At 59.3% G+C, this 16,616-nt stretch overlaps 2 protein-coding genes across 20 annotated transcripts; one reads left to right on the forward strand and one right to left on the reverse strand.

Annotated features, from left to right (window-relative positions):
- The first annotated feature begins 62 nt into the window (after positions 1-62).
- Positions 63-6,932, forward strand: DOC2A (double C2 domain alpha). 10 transcript variants are annotated; one of them, XM_065536780.1, is made up of 12 exons: positions 63-293; positions 1,461-1,551; positions 2,224-2,494; positions 2,907-2,986; positions 3,182-3,256; positions 3,353-3,462; positions 5,140-5,266; positions 5,350-5,409; positions 5,492-5,655; positions 5,763-5,844; positions 5,931-6,027; positions 6,109-6,932. In XM_065536780.1, exons 3-12 carry the CDS (start codon positions 2,233-2,235, stop codon positions 6,252-6,254), a joined length of 1,203 nt encoding a protein of 400 aa, XP_065392852.1. In that variant the 5' UTR covers positions 63-293; positions 1,461-1,551; positions 2,224-2,232; the 3' UTR covers positions 6,255-6,932. The 10 variants fall into 10 exon arrangements, with proteins under 10 accessions (XP_065392852.1, XP_065392853.1, XP_065392854.1 ...); XM_065536781.1 differs by having other exon boundaries at positions 63-262; XM_065536782.1 differs by having other exon boundaries at positions 63-215.
- On the reverse strand, positions 6,669-16,537 carry INO80E (INO80 complex subunit E). Of its 10 annotated transcripts, XM_074026936.1 has the most exons (9): positions 16,366-16,537; positions 16,139-16,209; positions 15,896-15,948; positions 11,940-12,066; positions 11,631-11,709; positions 11,427-11,538; positions 10,924-11,040; positions 7,793-7,882; positions 6,669-7,225 (listed from the first exon to the last, which is right to left on the reverse strand). In XM_074026936.1, the coding sequence occupies exons 3-8, from the start codon at positions 15,914-15,916 to the stop codon at positions 7,814-7,816; spliced, it is 525 nt and encodes a 174-aa protein (XP_073883037.1). In that variant the 5' UTR covers positions 15,917-15,948; positions 16,139-16,209; positions 16,366-16,537; the 3' UTR covers positions 6,669-7,225; positions 7,793-7,813. The 10 variants fall into 10 exon arrangements, 8 of the variants coding, with proteins under 8 accessions (XP_073883037.1, XP_015297721.1, XP_065392855.1 ...); XR_012428798.1 differs by lacking the exon at positions 11,940-12,066 and having other exon boundaries at positions 10,924-11,242; XM_015442235.3 differs by lacking the exon at positions 11,940-12,066.
- Positions 16,538-16,616: the final 79 nt, after the last annotated feature.

Here is a 16,616-nt window from a genome sequence, read left to right on the forward strand (position 1 = left end):
TGCCAACTTCGTGCCAGGCCCAGTTTGGGACACTAGGAACTCCCAGATGAATCAGCCGCTCCAGTGGAACTCCCTGCTGGTGGGGGAGGCACTGGCGAAACGGTGCTGAGCGGAGTCCTGACGGCGCTGGAGCTGAGGGGCAGTGTGGGATGCCCCAGGAAGGTTCCTAGGAAGAGGGGACCCAGGGTGACTCCCTAAGGAAACGCCGGTCCCAGGTAGAGGAGCGCATGTGAGCCAAGATCCTTAGGACTGAGCCGTCTAGGTGTGTCCCGGGAACTGCAGGAAACGGTTGGGTGAGTCAGTGGTGGGCAGCGGGGGTGATAAGCCCTTTCGTGTTTTCGGGATGGTAAGTTTGGGTCACAGGTGAGTGAAGACCGAAGGCCAGGGGTGGACTGACACTTCGTGGTAGGCGCAGGGCAGGGCAGGGGGGCGGCTTGGGGGTGGCAGGGTTTGGGTGAGAAATGGCAGCACATGGGGAACGAACGCAGGGCTCGGGGGCCTTCAGAGCTAAGCCCCGACGCCCCTTCCCACCTGCGGGGCAGAACTGGAGACGGCAGGGGGAAAGGTGAGGGAGGGTGGTTCCTAAAGGAGATGCCATCCCTGGTCAGGGGACACGGGCCCCTGGGACTTGGGTTGGGCCACAAGGAGAGAGGCCTGAATGGCCAAAGGGAGGAGGTGTGCGGGAAGCCGCAGCGTCAGACCTCTGCCTCCTCCCTCAGATCGTGAGGCTCCCCAGCCTGGCTCAGGGGACCCCGAGATCCCCGGCCGGCGACAGCAGGCGGATCAGACCCCCTGCTCCTGTCCGCCTCTGGGTCCCTACAGACATGGGGAGGGGAGGACGGAGGCCCCAGCTCCCTGCGGGGGAGGGGCGTGAAGACGCGCGAGGTTCGGGGGAGATGAGCCGGCGTCGCCATGACAACGAGGCTGGTGGTCCGGCCCTGGGGACCCGGGAGGGAAGGAGGAGTAGTGGCCACACGCGCTGGCGGGGGCGGGGGCCCGGGTCTCCCAGGAGTACTTGGGGAACACCCGGCAATTCTGGCGGCTGCTTGCTGGTGGCGCAGGGAGCCCGCGTGTTTGCGAGTGCGTGTGCGTGCGAAGTTCTCCGGGTAAGTGTGCCAGCGCGCGCCTGGGGGTGTGCAAGGGTGTGAGCGTGCACACGTGGGCACGGGCGTGTGCGCGCAGGGGTGCCCGGCTGGATGTGTGCACACGAGTGTTTTCCGGCCCGCGTGCCCCTGCGTAAGTGTGCGCGCGCGGGCACACGTGTCTGTGTGTGCGCTCGCGTGCGCTCCCGAGCGGGCCCCGGGTGGGAGTCCGAGATCCCGCCCCCTCCCCAGCCCCGGCGCCCCTCCCCGCCCCCCCCCCCCCCCACGCTGCCGGCGCCGGCTGCATCCTCGCCTCCACCTCGCTCACCTCCTCCTCCCCGCACTTTCTCGGCGCTCCCTCCCTCTCGGCTCGCACAGCCGGACTCCGCGCTCTCCTCGCCGGCCGCCGCCGCCCAGCCTGCACCCGCCGTCCCCCCATTGCCTGAGCACCTGTTGGAGGCAGAGGCAGGTGCAGGGGGCTGGGCAGGCCGGGGGCGTGAGGGTGCTGGGGAGAGTGCCAGCCTGTGTGCGCTACGGGGGTGTTCGGCTCTCCTGCGGCTGCAATTTCTGGCTCCCCTGGGGAGCCAGGGGTGGCATCTGAGGCTGGGGTCTCCACCGGGGGCTGTGGTGAGCGAGCGGGGGAACCAGGCAGGCAGACAGGTCCTGGGGCTGAATGAAGGGACAGTGGGCAGTGGGAGCCTAGAGGGGTGGGTGACACCTTGACTAGACCAGCGCCTGGTGCAGAGGAGGACAGAGCCTCCGAGAAACAGAGGCGGGGCCCTGCAGGGTCCCTTGGGGAACAGGCAGGCTCAGGAGCAGAGCAGAGGGGAGCCCTGGAGGAGAGGAAGGAGCTGGCAAGATGATACAGGGACAACCTGGAGGTGGGTGGGTGAGGACGGGGTGGTGCAACTTCGACTTCTGCGGGGAGTGGGTTGGCAGCCCAGCCCCTGTGGAGCCAGCGTGGGGTCTGCAGGGCCCAGGCCTCCTGCCTGCCACCAGCTGGCACAGGCCACCCTCTCCCTCGACACCTAGGAAGGGAGGCTAGTGAGGGCCCTGCAGACCGAGGAGGCTGTCGCCTGGCCCTCAGCCAGAATGGCTAGGTATGATGGGCTCATTGGCTCACATGCCCTCTCCCAGCCAGGGGTGCTGCATGAGGGGCCGCAGGGGCGACCGCATGACCATCAACATCCAGGAGCACATGGCCATCAACGTGTGCCCCGGGCCCATCCGGCCCATCCGCCAGATCTCTGACTACTTCCCCCGCCGGGGACCCGGACCTGAAGGGGGCGGCGGCGGCGGCGAGGCCCCCACCCATCTGGCCCCCCTGGCTCTGGCCCCCCCTGCAGCCCTCCTTGGGGCCACCACGCCTGAGGATGGTGCGGAAGTGGACAGCTATGACTCGGATGATGCCAGTGAGTCTGGGGGCTTGGAGGCCCCATGCGCTGGTGGGGGTCTCCAGGCTTGCCGTCCCGGGGGAGGGGAACGGGCCCTGCTGGCTGTGCATGTAGGTAGGGGAGGAGGGCAGTGGGGGGGGGGAGGTGGCAGGGATGGCTGCCACAGCTGCAGTCGGTGTGGAGATTACAGCTTCAGCAAGGCTCAATATTCAGTATTTCTGCTGAGACACTCCACCACCCACACAGCCCCAGTTGCAGCCGAGCCAGGGACCCAGACGCACACACGCACGGGCCCACTCAGCCTCTTGCACTCACACTCGCCGGCTGGCAAGAGAGAGAGAGACACACACACACAGCCAGTGCCCACCTGCTGGCCTCTCTCACACACCTGTCTCCAAACCGATCCATGCTGCCTTTCCTCTCTCTCCAGCCGCCCTGGGCATGCTGGAGTTTGACCTTCTCTATGACCGGGCCTCCTGCACTCTGCATTGTAGCATCCTCAGGGCCAAGGTGGGCACTCCCTGCTGCCCCAGCCCGGGCGGTTTGCGTGCAGCCCCCAGAGGGGGCCCATTCCTCCTTCCCTTCCCAGGCCTGCTCCTTCCTCCTGCCCTTGCAACCCCCTTCTGGGCTCCTCCAGGGTCCAGCTCTACAAGAGGGAGAAAGGTGCCGGGAGCCTCCAGCCCTCTCCCCTGCCCTCCTCTCCAGGGCCTCAAGCCCATGGATTTCAATGGCCTCGCCGACCCCTACGTCAAGCTGCACCTGCTGCCTGGAGCCTGTAAGGTAACAGCCTCCTCTCGCCCTGCTCGGCCCAGCCCGTGCCTCCAGCCCGTGGGGCTGGAGGACAGGTATTGAGAACCTTTCATCCCCACACCCCAGGCTAATAAGCTAAAAACGAAGACTCAGAGGAACACACTGAATCCCGTGTGGAATGAGGACCTGACGTACAGTGGGATCACGGATGATGACATCACGCACAAGGTGCTCAGGTGAGGGCTCCCCTCCCCACCACCCAGGTCCAGCAGCAGCTCAGGGACAGCTGACATTGTAACTGCTGGTTGGTTGATCTATGTCCCATTAAGTCTGTACCTCTCTGATGCTCAAGAACCATCAGCGGCTCCCTAGCCCCTTTGGCAGCAGGCCAAAATACTTCCCTGCCATTCCTGCCCCCCAATATCTCCTGCCAGCCAAGTGTGGTGGCTCACGCCTGTAATCCCAGCACTTTGGGAGGCCAAGGTGGGCGGATCACTTGAGGTCAGGAGTTTGAGACCAGCCTGGCCAACTTGGTGAAACCCCATCTGTACTAAAAATACAAAAATTAGCTGTGCATGGTGGCGTGCGCCTGTAAATCCCAGCTACTTGGGAGGCTGAGGCAGGAGGATCGCTTGAACCCAAGAGACAGAGGTTGCAGTGAGCCGAGATTGCACCACTGCACTCCAGTCTGGGTGATAGAGGGAGACTCTGTCTCAAAAACAAAAATATCTCCTGCCCCTCAAACAGAGGACTCCCTTCTTCCAACTGGCCAGTTCCACAACTCCTGAACTTAACTTGTTGTTTTCTATCTGGAAAGCTCCTTCCTGCCAGCCTAAATTCCGCTCATCTGAGGCTCAGTCCAAGCTCTGCCCCCTCCCAAAAGCGTTCCTGGGTTACCGAGACTCCTTCTCAGAGCCCTTGGCTGAAGTCAGACCTCTGCAGCTTTGGTCTGCCCCTTCCATGCCTTGAGTTCCCCTAAAATCTCTTAAGGAGTGAAGTCTTCAGGGACAGGGAACTTGCTCCGTCATCCCAGGAGATGATGTGAGGAGAGTATTCCCTCAAGTCAGGTGGCGGGCAGTAGGACCCAGGCTCCGGAGAGACCTCTGCCTTTGTGCTTGGATTTGCATTTGGGACCTTCCCTGGTCAGGGCCGTGTGGCAGGGAGGCCACCTTGGTGTCGGGTGTGCGGGTGGAATGGAGGGGAGGCCAAGAGGCCAAAACCAGAATGAGACCTAAAAATGAGGGCTCACCAGGGCCCAGCCTGGGCTTAGTATTTTCACATTTCTTTCTTTCCCTTGACCATCTCCATTTACAGATGGGAATTGAGGCGTAGGGTGATCAAGTGACTTGCCCAAGGTCACACAGGTGGCTCAGAAGTTGCAGGGTTGGGATCTGCCCATCCTCCATGCCACAGATGCCCAACCTGGTAGTGGGTCACTGCAGAGGCAGGGCAGGGGCTGCCGGAGGACAGGTGGCCGGAGAGCAATCATTTCTTAGTGAGTCCCTGTGGAGCTGGCTCTCTGCTGCATGCAGGAAAAGAACAGGGTTCCCGAGGAGGCATGGGGTCCTCGTCTGGCTGTCCAAGGCTCTCACGGCCTGTGTCTATGGCCACATCCACTGTGGTGTTTGGCTTCTGCCCCCAGGCCCTGAATGGAGGCAGTGATCAGGGTGCTCCAAGATTTCTGAGGGCTTCCCACAATGGCCGAGCATGTTCTGATGGACCAGGGACAGCCGGTTGGCTGCACAGGGAGGGACAGAGGAATGGGCAAATCCGCTTGTCCTTCTCAAGTGCCAGCCTGTCTTCCAGATGAGACGTAGTGTGTAGGGCAGAGCTGGGCTGGTTCAAGGCCCTTCCTACACCCCAGAACAGGGCTCAGGTACCCCAGGGGCCCTGACGCTGCAGTTCCCCACCAGGATTGCCGTCTGTGATGAGGACAAGCTGAGTCACAATGAGTTTATTGGGGAGATCCGTGTGCCCCTCCGCCGCCTGAAGCCTTCGCAGAAGAAACATTTTAACATCTGCCTCGAGCGCCAGGTCCCGGTGTGTGCGGGGGGCTGCAGGGGCACCGGGGGAGGGGGCCCTGGGGAGGCCAGGCTTCCAGAACCTTCTGTTTGCCCCCTCAGCTGGCATCCCCCTCTTCCATGTCGGCGGCGCTGAGGGGCATCTCCTGTTACCTGAAGGAGGTGAGGCATCTCACAGGGATGGGGATGCACGTGGGTGGGAGGCGGCAGGGGCCCAGGCTGACCCTGCGTCTGTGCCCCGCAGTTGGAGCAGGCGGAACAGGGCCCGGGGCTGCTGGAGGAGCGCGGCCGCATCCTGCTGAGTCTCAGCTACAGCTCTCGGCGCCGGGGACTGCTGGTAGGCATCTTGCGCTGCGCCCATCTGGCTGCCATGGACGTCAACGGTTACTCGGACCCCTACGTCAAGACGTGAGCCCTCGCCCTGACCCTCTCCTCCCCAGGGAGCCTGCCCTGGCCCGAGTTGGGCCTGGCCTGTCCCTGACCCCTCAGTTCCTCTCCCTCCACCCCACCTCTAGGTACCTGAGGCCTGATGTGGACAAGAAATCCAAGCATAAGACATGCGTGAAGAAGAAGACTCTCAACCCAGAATTTAACGAGGTACCCAGGTGGGGATGGGATGCAGAGGGAGGCCAAGGAGGGGCTGGGGAGCCGGCTCACGAATGGGTGGCTGGCCTTGTTCTCAGGAGTTTTTCTACGAGATAGAGCTCTCCACTCTGGCCACCAAGACTCTGGAAGTCACCGTCTGGGACTATGACATTGGCAAATCCAATGACTTCATCGGTGAGGGAGGAGCTGGCTGAGGGTGCTGAGGGAGGGTGAGTGGCAGGGAGGTGGCCCTGACCCTGCCACTTGCTCCCCCAGGTGGCGTGTCCCTGGGGTCAGGTGCCCGAGGCGAGGCTCGGAAGCACTGGAGTGACTGCCTGCAGCAGCCAGACGCAGCCCTGGAGCGCTGGCACGCCCTGACCAGCGAGCTGCCCCCCGCGGCTGGGGCTCTGTCCTCAGCCTGAGTGGACAGCAGTGTCCTGGTACAGGCCTATCGGGCCGGGTGCAGTACCCAACCTTCGCACGAGTGTGTTGCACGTTTACACGGGGTGGGCTGCCCCCACCCTGCACTACCTTATTTTTGTGAATCTCTGTGACCTGGGTCTGTCTGCTCCTGAGGGGCTGTGGAGTTCTATATTCATATATGCAAACCTCCTGCCTGACTCGCTAGTCCCTGCAAATATGCAAAGCCCCCCTCCTCTGCACACCCGGGCAGTGCTCAGAGCCCGGCCCCAGGCCCCCACGCTCCTCGCTCCTGCCTCTCCACGCTGCCCCGTCCCTCTCCCCCCACAGGGAGGAGGTCGGATTAGGGGAGGTTCAGAGGAGGAGAATGCCTCAGAAAAAGAGAAAAGGACAAAAAACACACCCAGAGCCACTCCTTTAATACAGAAACTTCATTGCAAAAACCTAGCCCTGTACAGCTGCCCTTTTAAAGGGGTGGCCATCGCAGGGTCTCTGCCTCCCCAGCAGGGGGCAGATGCTCCCGGCCACTCGTTTAAATAACTGTCCCCTGGAGGGGGCCAGAGTTTGAAGGCAGGGCCCTTGCCACCCTCCTGGGGAACACCCGTGCATGTTTACGCCTTTTCTGGTTGTGTCAGTGGCCGGAGCATGGCAGCTGGGCATCAATAAACACCTCCGAGGAAGCTGGGCTCGTGTGTGCTGGCACGGGGAGGGCGCCGGGCAGGGCTGTGGTGGGCATGGCATGATGTCGCGGTCACTCTGGGATGTCGATCACCAGGTCATCGTCCCCATCCAGGGCATCGTCCCCGCTACCTGCGTCGCTGAACATCTGCCGAGGGACCGTGCTCAGGATCGTGGGGGGGGGCATCTTGGGGGGTGGGAGGGGGGTCAGGGCTGTCCCGACCCCAGCCCCAGAACCCCGGCCAGGGAAGGTCAGCGGTCCTCCCACAGGGCAGTCAGGGGGCCCCACCGCCATCTGCAGCAGGGGAAGAAACACAGGGGGACTAGTCAGGGAGGCACTGGGGCCTCAGGAGACCGGGCCCTGCCCCCCAGGGCAGCTCTGGGGACGGGGAAGGGGCCCTGGGCACAGCCAGGCCAACCTATGCTGCACTCAGGGCCTGCCCGCCCCCAGCCCCTCGAGAGCCTCAAACCAGCAAGTGCCTGGGGGTGGTGATGGAGGTGAGATGAGGGGATGGGGTGCCTCATAGGAAACCGGGAGGGAAAGGCCCGGCCCTGCCCTCTCCAGGGAGGTGCCTGGGCTGCCCCGAGACAGGGGTTAAGCCAGAGGTGGAGTTGGCCTGGACTGCTTGCCTGCCTGCCACTGGGCCCCGAAGGTGCCACCTGCCGCCACTGGCTTCCTCTCCCTCCTCCTCCTCTCCCTCTTCTGCGGAACTCACTGGTTCGGTGAAGGGTATTGCAGGCTGCCTGAGCCAAGAGCCCCAGTGGCTTCTCTGCCCCCCAGAAGCTTCTATCATGTCTTGGATGGGCCCCTCCTCGGTATCCCCGCAGCCGTGACCTAGGCCCAGCCCTCCTCTCAGCTCACCTGGGCTGCGGTCCCAGCCTCCTAACTGGACTCCCTGCCTGCAGCCTCTCCCAGATCCAGCTCCTCCGCACTGCAGCCAGAGCACGCGCTCTAAAACACAGACCTGAGCGCGTCACCGCGCCACTCAGGGCCTCGGGACGGGAGTGCTGCCTGCCGGATGACAGGCGGCCCCTCCACCTGGGCATCCTGCTCTATTTGTCAGAAGTCCTGCTTCGTCCTCTGAGGCTGGGAAGCGGCCTCTGCCCTGCCCAACCCTTCAGCACCCCCAGCTGCCAGGTCCTCACAAACCCTCCCCAGAGAGCTCTGTGGGTCTCCTCCGCAGTCCCCATGCTTTGTCTGTGGGCACAAACTGGGCACGGGCTGTGTGCCAGGTGGTTTAATGCCCTCCCAGCCTCAGGACACTGGGCAGCGGAGACAGGTCACATGCCAGCGAAGGAGGCTGAACCTGGTGTGGACATGGAGGTCCTGAGGCACAGGCCCGCTGGGTCCTGTGGGGCAGTGGCAGTGTCCAGTCTGGCCCTGGGCTAGATGCTGGGTGGGCTGGCAGGAAACGCCATGCGCGGTCTCCAGTGGCCCTTCTGAGTGTCACATTTGGCCCTGTGGCCTCCTCTCTGCTTCCTAAGGAGCCCTCACCCTCATCTCCGCTGCTTGGGTGGCGTGAGGGCCAGGGTGGGTCAGGCCTCAGGGTACAGGAGACTGGTAGGATGGATAACAGACAGGGGGTCCAACTCTGAACAGCACCCCCGCGCCCTGCACCAGGCCCCCACATGTACACACGGGAGCAGACGTGTGTATGACTGGAAAGCACCATCCCCTTCTCTGGCCACCCCCTCTCCTTCCCCGCTGTGCGCAGCATGTCCCACCCTGGCCTGGACTTCCTCAGTGGCATCCTCTCAGCCTGACTGGCAGCGACTCACGTTTCTCTGTGGCTTACTAGGAGCCAGGCATGGGCCAAGCAATTTTCATCCCTTCACTCACATTCTCCCCACAAGGACGCCACTGAACAGAGAAAGAGAGCTGTGGCTCCAAGCGTGAAATGACACGCTGAGGTCGCATGGTGAGTACTGGAAGAGCTGGGATTCAAAGCCGGCCAAGTCTGACTCAGGCCTGACAGAACCAACCTGCTTCTGTCTTCACAGTTATCCCTTCTCTGCTTGGACTCCCTTCCTTCCATCTTCTCGCTCCCCTGACAGTAACAGACAAACTCCCACTTCAGGCCAGTGTCCAGGCCTTCCATGATGCCGCCCCACCTGGTTCTTCTTGCCAATTTCTTACCACTCCTGCTCTGGCCCAGAGAGTGCTTTCACTGTGGCCCTGGCTCCCTTCCCACCATGGCTTCAGCCAGGAATATCCAATTCCAACCCTGGGCTCACACGTTCTCCTAGCTGAGGCCTTTCCTGGCTTCTCCCCACCTCCCCCGACAGCTATGGACCTGGGCTGCCTTCCCAAATCTTCTCTCCAGAATGTCTAGAAACTTTGCTCCCAGACACAACTCCGCTTCAGGAGTCAGCACCAGGCCAGAAAGCCTCTAAGTGCCCCCCAGTGCTGCACCACTCCCCACCCTGCCCGCCATCCCCCTGCTAAGGACCAGGGCCAGTACTGTCACCTCTGCTACTCAGACTCAAGAGGTGAAGCCTCACAGGGCCAAGGTCACACGGAGAAAACGGCAGAGTTGGGATTGAAGCTCCAGATCCTGTACTCTAGACCACCGCAAATGCGGCCTCTCATTCTGCTTCTGGCTCCAGAACCCTGGGAGCCACCCAGCTGGTCCCCATTCCACTTTGCCCCTCAGCCCATCCCCATCTCTCCCAAGGCTCGCATCTACCACTAGCCTGGTAGCTTCCAAATGTGCAGCCCCTCATGGGCTGCTGTCTAGCTTCCTTTCCAGGTGGCACCTGACACATCCGCGGCCAGACTCAGCTTCCCTCCAAGCCTGTGCTCCCACAGCCCTCCCATCTCGAGGGAGGGAGACTCCACTCGTGCTCAGACTAAAGCCCTGGAGGCATCCTGGCCTCTCTCCCGCACAGCCCACACGGGGTCCTCCTGGAACTCCCACCCTCATTCTCCAAAATGGGTCTGCAGCCCCCTCTGGACCCTCTGCCCTCGGCCTGGTTTACCGTGGTGGCCTCCTCATTCCCATCCCAACTCACCCCACCGCTCACCTAGTCTGTTCTCTGACCACCAGTGTCTGCAATTTTGTTAAGATGCAATTAGATCACTCCCGCTTCATGCCTACAACCTGTGCCCCGCCAGGGAACTGCCTTCTCCAAGGCTTCATTCACAGCGAATCCTGCACACTGGCGCCTCAGGAGCTCCCCTCTGACCTGCTCCAGGACCCACTTACTTTCCTTCCCGACACGGACTCCTTCCAGACCCTCCAACAAGCCCAGCTCACACCCTCCCAGGGTCTCTGCCTGACAGAAACACTGCCCAGGAGCCACACGGTTTGCTGCCACTTCCTGTATGTCTCTGCGCAAAGAACATGCCCGACTGCTGGGCCCTAAGTGTCAGCCTCGTCCCCCCGGCGTCCCCATGCTCTGGACCTCACTCTGTTCTTCTCCACAAGTACCTATTTTTCTAGTATGTTTTCTGCGTATTTTGCTAGAATGTGAGCTCTGTGAGGGCAGGCACTGGTCTGCTTTGTGCACTGCCGTGTAACAGGAGGTGCTCCAGGGGCGCTTGCTGGTCATATCGAGTAGGACCACTAGCACTATAGGTGCCAAGCCTAGGAAGCCTAGAGGGTAACAGAGACTTGCTGAAGGCTACGTGGTTTCTAATAGGCAGTCTTGACTTGACTAGATCCAGTAATCCTGCCCTGGTCTGGGGCTACCTGGCATCACAAAACACGCCCCACCCTGGGAAAATGAGCCTGGCCCCGCTACACTGCAGCCGTGAAAGGGCGGGACCCCTGGCATCCGCACGCCAGGTCCCCCAAGGCTGGTTCTGCCCTGATTTGTCTCCATACAAGCCTGTGAGCTGAGATTTCTCTGATCCACCCCTCAGTGCTAAGTGCTGACTGGGTCCCCAAATTAATCGTTCATGATTCTCTGACGGGCCCCCGCCTTGAGCCTCCCTCAGGTGGCTCTCCTCCTGCCGTCCTGCCCCTCCCTAGCGCCCCCACGTCAGGGTACCTTGAGTTTCCGGGGCAGGCGGGGCCGTTTCTCCCGCTTGGGCCTCAGGGGGCTGGGCTCGGGCAGCTGCAGGGCCAGGTAGTCAGAAGGGAATGGGGGGTAGCGGGGGGAGGCCAGCTGCGGGCGGGAGCGGGGATGGAGATGGGAGGCGGAGTGGACCGGGGTGAGGGTGGGGAAAGAAATGCAAACAGGAGGAAGATGGAAAAACAAAAGAGATGGTGATGAGTGCGGCTCCCGGGGCTCCCGAACACAGAAGGGCCGGGCAGCAGCAGGATGCTGTCCTGGGCTTTGCTCTCCTCAGTCACGCCTGGCCCCGTTCCTATACCAGAGAGAAGGGGGCAGCCCCCACTCACACCCTCCATGAGACACTTGGGCCACACCCAGACAGATGTCCCCAAAGTTGGGCAGGCCTTGCCCGGAGGCCCAGCTCTTCTGCCCAAACGACGCCCACCTTACTCCCAGGCATATTAGTTCACCACTTCCCACCCCTGACCCCAACTCACCGAGCTCAGGTATGGGGAGGGAACCCCAGAGGCCTGAAGGGGAAACCCTGTTGAAGGAGGCAGGGAGAGGCTGGAGGGAGAGGGGGCCCCTCCCAGCGGAGGGCTTCTCTTCCTGGAGAAAGGACAGGGCGGGGTCAGAGGTGGCTGGGAGCCCAGGCGCCCCACCTGACCCTCCCCAGCGAGAGGAATGCATCTTCTTCTCACCTCTTAGGGGCCGGTGTGTCAGACAACTTGGGTGTCCCCTCGGTCTCGCTGTTATCTGATGATGCAGTGGCATCTGAGTCTGTGACGGGGACAGATGGTCAGTGGGGGTGGGGGATCCCAGTCCATCCCAGAAGGGTATAACCTCCTCCACACTACAGAAGGGCACCAGAGGACCAGGTGCGGGGGCTCATGCCCGGAATCCCAGCACTGTGAGAGGCTGAGGTGGCCAGATCGCTTGAGGCCAGGAGTTCAAGAGCAGCCTGGACAACCTAGCGAGACCTCAGCTCTATTAAAAACAAAAGCAATTACCCGAGCATGGTGGCGTGTGCCTGTAGTCCCAGCTACTCAGGAGGCTGAGGCAGGAGAATTGCTTGGAGATTGAGGCTGCAGTGAGCTGTGATTGTAACACTGCATAACAGCCTGGGTGACAGAGACCCTGCCTCAAAAAAAAAAACAAACCAAAAACCCAATAGAAGGGCTCCCGGGGGGGATTCTGACACACCAGCTAGTGGGCACGCACATGCACCACACACCTGAGCTGTCTCAGGGAGGTCCACAGCCTCTCCAGCCTCCCCAGCGCCCCTCCCGCTCTGATTCCTCCGTAACACACCTGCCACGCATGGCCAGCGTGCCGGGCTCCTTCCCACTCACCACCTCTCCTTGCCATCAGATCCAAGGAAGGATGGGAAGGGCAGCACCTCCACTTGTCACATGAGGTCACCGAGGCTCAGAAAGTAAGGTGTGAGGCTGAGACTCTGACTCCTTGGCTATTTGATGCCACTGGTTCCTTGCCTCTGAGCTGAGCTGTCTTCAGCTCCTGCCTCTGCCCCACACCCCATAACCAGGGTCCTGTTCATCCACCCCTGAAGTCCTCCCCTTCATCCACTGCTCCCCACGCCAACTAACACAGGTCAGGCCACCAGCATGTCAAAATCACCTGCTAAGCAGTCTCACATCACCCTGCCATCCACTGTCCACCCCCAACCCCACAGTGAGCTAAAACAGACCTGGTCACATCCTTCTTGATGACATCCCCCACTACCTGCACGAATTCATGGTGCTGCTTAATCTGGCTTCAACACACCTTTCCGATCAACTAACGTAACTGTATTCTTTACAGCACACTGACCTATTTCGTCAAAAAAGAAATGTATTTCCTATTCAGTGCCTCTGCCTAGAAGGGCCATCTTTCATGGAACAAATGACTGATACACCTATAGAAGCCATTACCAATGTCTCTGCTCAGAGAGACCCTTTAAGAAGCAGATCAAATGCCACCGCCTCTGGGAAGTCTTCCAGAATCCCTCAAGCCCAATTAACTGCAGGCTCTCCTGGAACCCTCTACTCTTACTCATCATGGCTGCGCTCACACTGTGCTGAAAAGTGTCATTTGCATGTGTCTCCCTGGCCAGGGTGTGGGCCTCCATGACAGGAGTGGGGCTCATATTGCTGGCCTTTGCTCCTCAGATGCAACCCACTCTAGCCATGAACATGCTGGGTCCTCTCCCACCTCCTGCCCTGAATTCCCCTCAAACAGGATGTTAACTGGAAGACCCTAGGGAAAGAAGAGGCAGGGGATGAGAGGCTGCAATAAAAGCCAAACCTCCTACTATGACCTACCTGAGTGAGCCCCTGCCTATTTCCCTAACCTTATCTACAATCCTCCTATAATAGCAAGCAAATGGGTATCATGCGTTCTGACAAAACACTACGTCCCAAAACGTGGCTGGCTGCTACATGCCGATCCCTGCCTCAGACCAATGTTTAAAGGCACCTTGGAGAGAGGTGATTCTACATGACATGGCTTATGAGGGCCCCACCCAGGAAGAGGCCCACAAATGCCCACCTTAGGGTTTTTTCAAACTGTGGGTCTCAATCCATTAGTGAGTCATGAAATCAATTTACTGGTGTGCAACCAGCACTAAAGGAAGGGAAAAAAAGCAATCTAAAAAGTATCAGGATGAATTGGATACAGTGATCTTAAAAATGTTTCACTAAACTTTGTTTTGTAGGTATGCATGTGGGGCTCCGGTTATGACGGAAAACATAGTTAATTGCAGACAATATTCAAATAAAGGGATGAAAACAGTGTTCTCTCTTTTTCATCCCTCTGCTTTTCTTTTTTTTTTTTTTTGAGACGGAGTCTCGCGCTGTGTCACCCAGGCTGGAGTGCAGTGGCGCGATCTCGGCTCACTGCAAGCTCCGCCTCCCAGGTTCACGCCATTCTCCTGCCTCAGCCTCCGAGTAGCTGGGACTACAGGCGCCCGCCACCACGCCTGGCTAGTTTTTTGTATTTTTAGTAGAGACGGGGTTTCACCATGTTAGCCAGGATGGTCTCGATCTCCTGACCTCGTGATCCACCCGCCTCGGCCTCCCAAAGTGCTGGGATTACAGGCTTGAGCCACCGCGCCCGGCCCATCCCTCTGCTTTTCAACCAAGCCTGGCCTGTTCTTACCTCAGGGTAGCTGCATTTATTATTCTGCTGGGGCAGCTCCAGCTCACTTCTTCACAAGGTTGGTTTTTCTTTTTTTTTGGATGGAATCTCACTCGGTTGCCCAGGCTGAAGTGCAGTGGGGCAATCTCGGCTCACTGCAAGCTCCGCCTCCCAGGTTCACGCCCATTCTCCTGCCTCAGCCTCCCGAGTAGCTAGGACTACAGGCGCCCACCACCACGCCCAGCTAATTTTTTGTATTTTAAATAGAGACGGGATTTCACCATGTTAGCCAGGATGGGGTTTCTTTCTTTTTTTTTTGAGACAGTCTTGCTCTGTCACCCAGGCTGGAGCACAGTGGTGCTATCATGACTCACTGCAGCCTTGACCTTTCAGGCAAGGGATCCTCCTGGTTCTGCCTCCCAAGTAGATGGGACCACATGTATACACAACTATACATGGTTTTTTTTTTTTAAATTGAGATGGGGTCTCACTATGTTGCCCAGGATGGAAGCCTGGTTTCTTATCTGGTCCCAACTCAAACGTCACTCCGTGAAAAGCCTTTCTTGAGTACTGTATTCAGACGTTGCCTGCTGCCTGCTTGCTGCTGTCTGCAAGCTAAGAATGGCTTTTTTTTTTTCTTTTTTTGAGATGGAGTTTTGCCCTGTGGAATGCAGTGGCAGCGATCTCGGCTCACTGCAACCTCTGCCTCCAGGGTTCAAATGATTCTCCTGCCTCAGCCTCCCCAGTAGCTGGGATTACAGGCGCACGCCACCACACCCAGCTAATTTTTGTATCTTTAGTAGAGACGGGGTTTCACCATGTTGGTCAGGCTGGTCTTGAACTCTTGACCTTGTGATCCACGCACTTCGGCCTACCAAAGTGCTGGGATTACAGGCGTGAGCCACCGTGCCCGGCCAAGAATGGCTTTTAAGCTTTTAAATGTTTGAAGAAAAAAAAAAACTAAAGAAAAATTTTTCATATGGAAATAACATGAAATTCAAATTTCAGTGCCTATAAAGTTTTTTTTTTTTTTTTTTTTTTGAGACGGAGTCTGGCTCTGTCGCCCAGCCCAGGCTGGAGTGCAGTGGCGCGATCTCGGCTCACTGCAAGCTCCGCCTCCCGGGTTCACGCCATTCTCCTGCCTCAGCCTCCCGAGTAGCTGGGACTACAGGCGCCCACAACCGCGCCCGGCTAATTTTTTGTATTTTTAGTAGAGACGAGGTTTCACTGTGGTCTCGATCTCCTGACCTTGTGATCCGCCCGCCTCGGCCTCCCAAAGTGCTGGGATTACAGGCGTGAGCCACCGCGCCCGGCCCTATAAAGTTTTATAGAAACATAGCCCTACTCATTTATTTGCCGATGGGGCATGGCTGCTACTACAAAGGCAGAGTTCAGTAGGTGCTTCAAAGATTGTATGTTGCAGAAAGCTTACCATCTGGCCCATTGCAGAAACAATTCATCAACCCCTGTTATACTATAATCATTACCACATAACTGCTTTCATTACCTTCAAGTCCTTACTATGACCTAAAATTCTAGTGTATTGTCTTCATTTACTTATTCTTCCCAACTAAAACATAAATTACAAGAGACCAAGGGCTTTGCCTGTCTCTGCCTCTGCTGTATCCCCTGTGCCAAGCACAATGCCTGAAACACATTGGGTGCTCAGTAAGTGCCTGAATAAAAGAACGGTGCAGGTGGAAGGCAAGCAACTAGGCTTAAGGACCACTGGGGGCTGCATCAGCTGCCACTGCCTAAAAGGCAGGGGTCCAGGAAGCTTGCTAAGTGCCAGGAACCACGCCCTCCACCAATTTTTCAAGACCTTGCTCACCTGAAGAGTCTTCATCCACATTCTCGTACTGCAGAAGTCGGTCTAGGAGGAAACTGAGGAGAGGGAAGGAGAGACGGACAGTGATTTCCCAGCGCAGCAATGTCCCCCTGGGCCCCTGACCCTCCCAGCAGGCCCATCGGATCCTTGAAAGAGCCCATGCACTTGTGGCCCTACTCGGGGATGGGGTCCCAATGTAGACTGCCTAGGAACCACATCGCCCTCCGCCCCTGCAACGTGCATCACCTCTTGTCCCGGGACACCTTCAGTAATTTCCTTTGCGCTTTCCTCAGCTCCTCCTGGAAGCACTCGTGCTCCTGTATCACGGGCAAGGGGTGCGCTGGGCCAACGGTCCTCCGTGAAGGGCCCCGGAACCGGCAGCCGCTCGCCCCACCCACTTTACACCTGAGTAAACTGAGATTTTGTCCGCGCCAGGCCTCCCCCCTCTACAGCCTTCCCGCGGCAGCACTCACGTAGATGAGGAACTTGAGCTTCCGTTTCAGATTCCGGTATTTCTTTTTGTAGTCCACTTCACCGTCCGCCGGCCCGTTCATGACCGGCCCGGCAGTGGCACCCAGCTTCTGCAGTCCCGCTACCCCAAGCAGGCGCTACCCCGTCGCTCACGCCTCCACTTCCGGAGACTCTGCAAGGCTGTGCCACCGGGACTACAACTCCCGGCGTACCGGGCGCCTAGGCGGCGTCACCGCACGGGCCGCCCTGCCGA

The sequence above is a fragment of the Macaca fascicularis genome, chromosome 20 (assembly GCF_037993035.2).
Source record: "Macaca fascicularis isolate 582-1 chromosome 20, T2T-MFA8v1.1".
Classification (NCBI taxonomy): Eukaryota; Metazoa; Chordata; class Mammalia; order Primates; family Cercopithecidae; genus Macaca; species Macaca fascicularis.

What these genes read in the sequence shown, in the direction of transcription:
- DOC2A (XM_065536778.1), top strand. Translation starts at nt 913, where the DNA reads ATGACAACGAGGCTGGTGGTCCGGCCCTGGGGACCCGGGAGGGAAGGA. An exon ending in GCCTCGAGCGCCAGGTCCCG is followed by an intron (nt 5,267 to 5,349) that starts GTGTGTGCGGGG and finishes TTGCCCCCTCAG; the next exon opens with CTGGCATCCCCCTCTTCCAT. An exon ending in TCTCCTGTTACCTGAAGGAG is followed by an intron (nt 5,410 to 5,491) that starts GTGAGGCATCTC and finishes TGTGCCCCGCAG; the next exon opens with TTGGAGCAGGCGGAACAGGG.
- INO80E (XM_005591611.4), bottom strand. Translation starts at nt 16,446, where the DNA reads ATGAACGGGCCGGCGGACGGTGAAGTGGACTACAAAAAGAAATACCGG. An exon ending in AAGGTGTCCCGGGACAAGAG is followed by an intron (nt 15,949 to 16,138) that starts GTGATGCACGTT and finishes CCCTCTCCTCAG; the next exon opens with TTTCCTCCTAGACCGACTTC. An exon ending in GACACACCGGCCCCTAAGAG is followed by an intron (nt 11,539 to 11,630) that starts GTGAGAAGAAGA and finishes TCCTTTCTCCAG; the next exon opens with GAAGAGAAGCCCTCCGCTGG.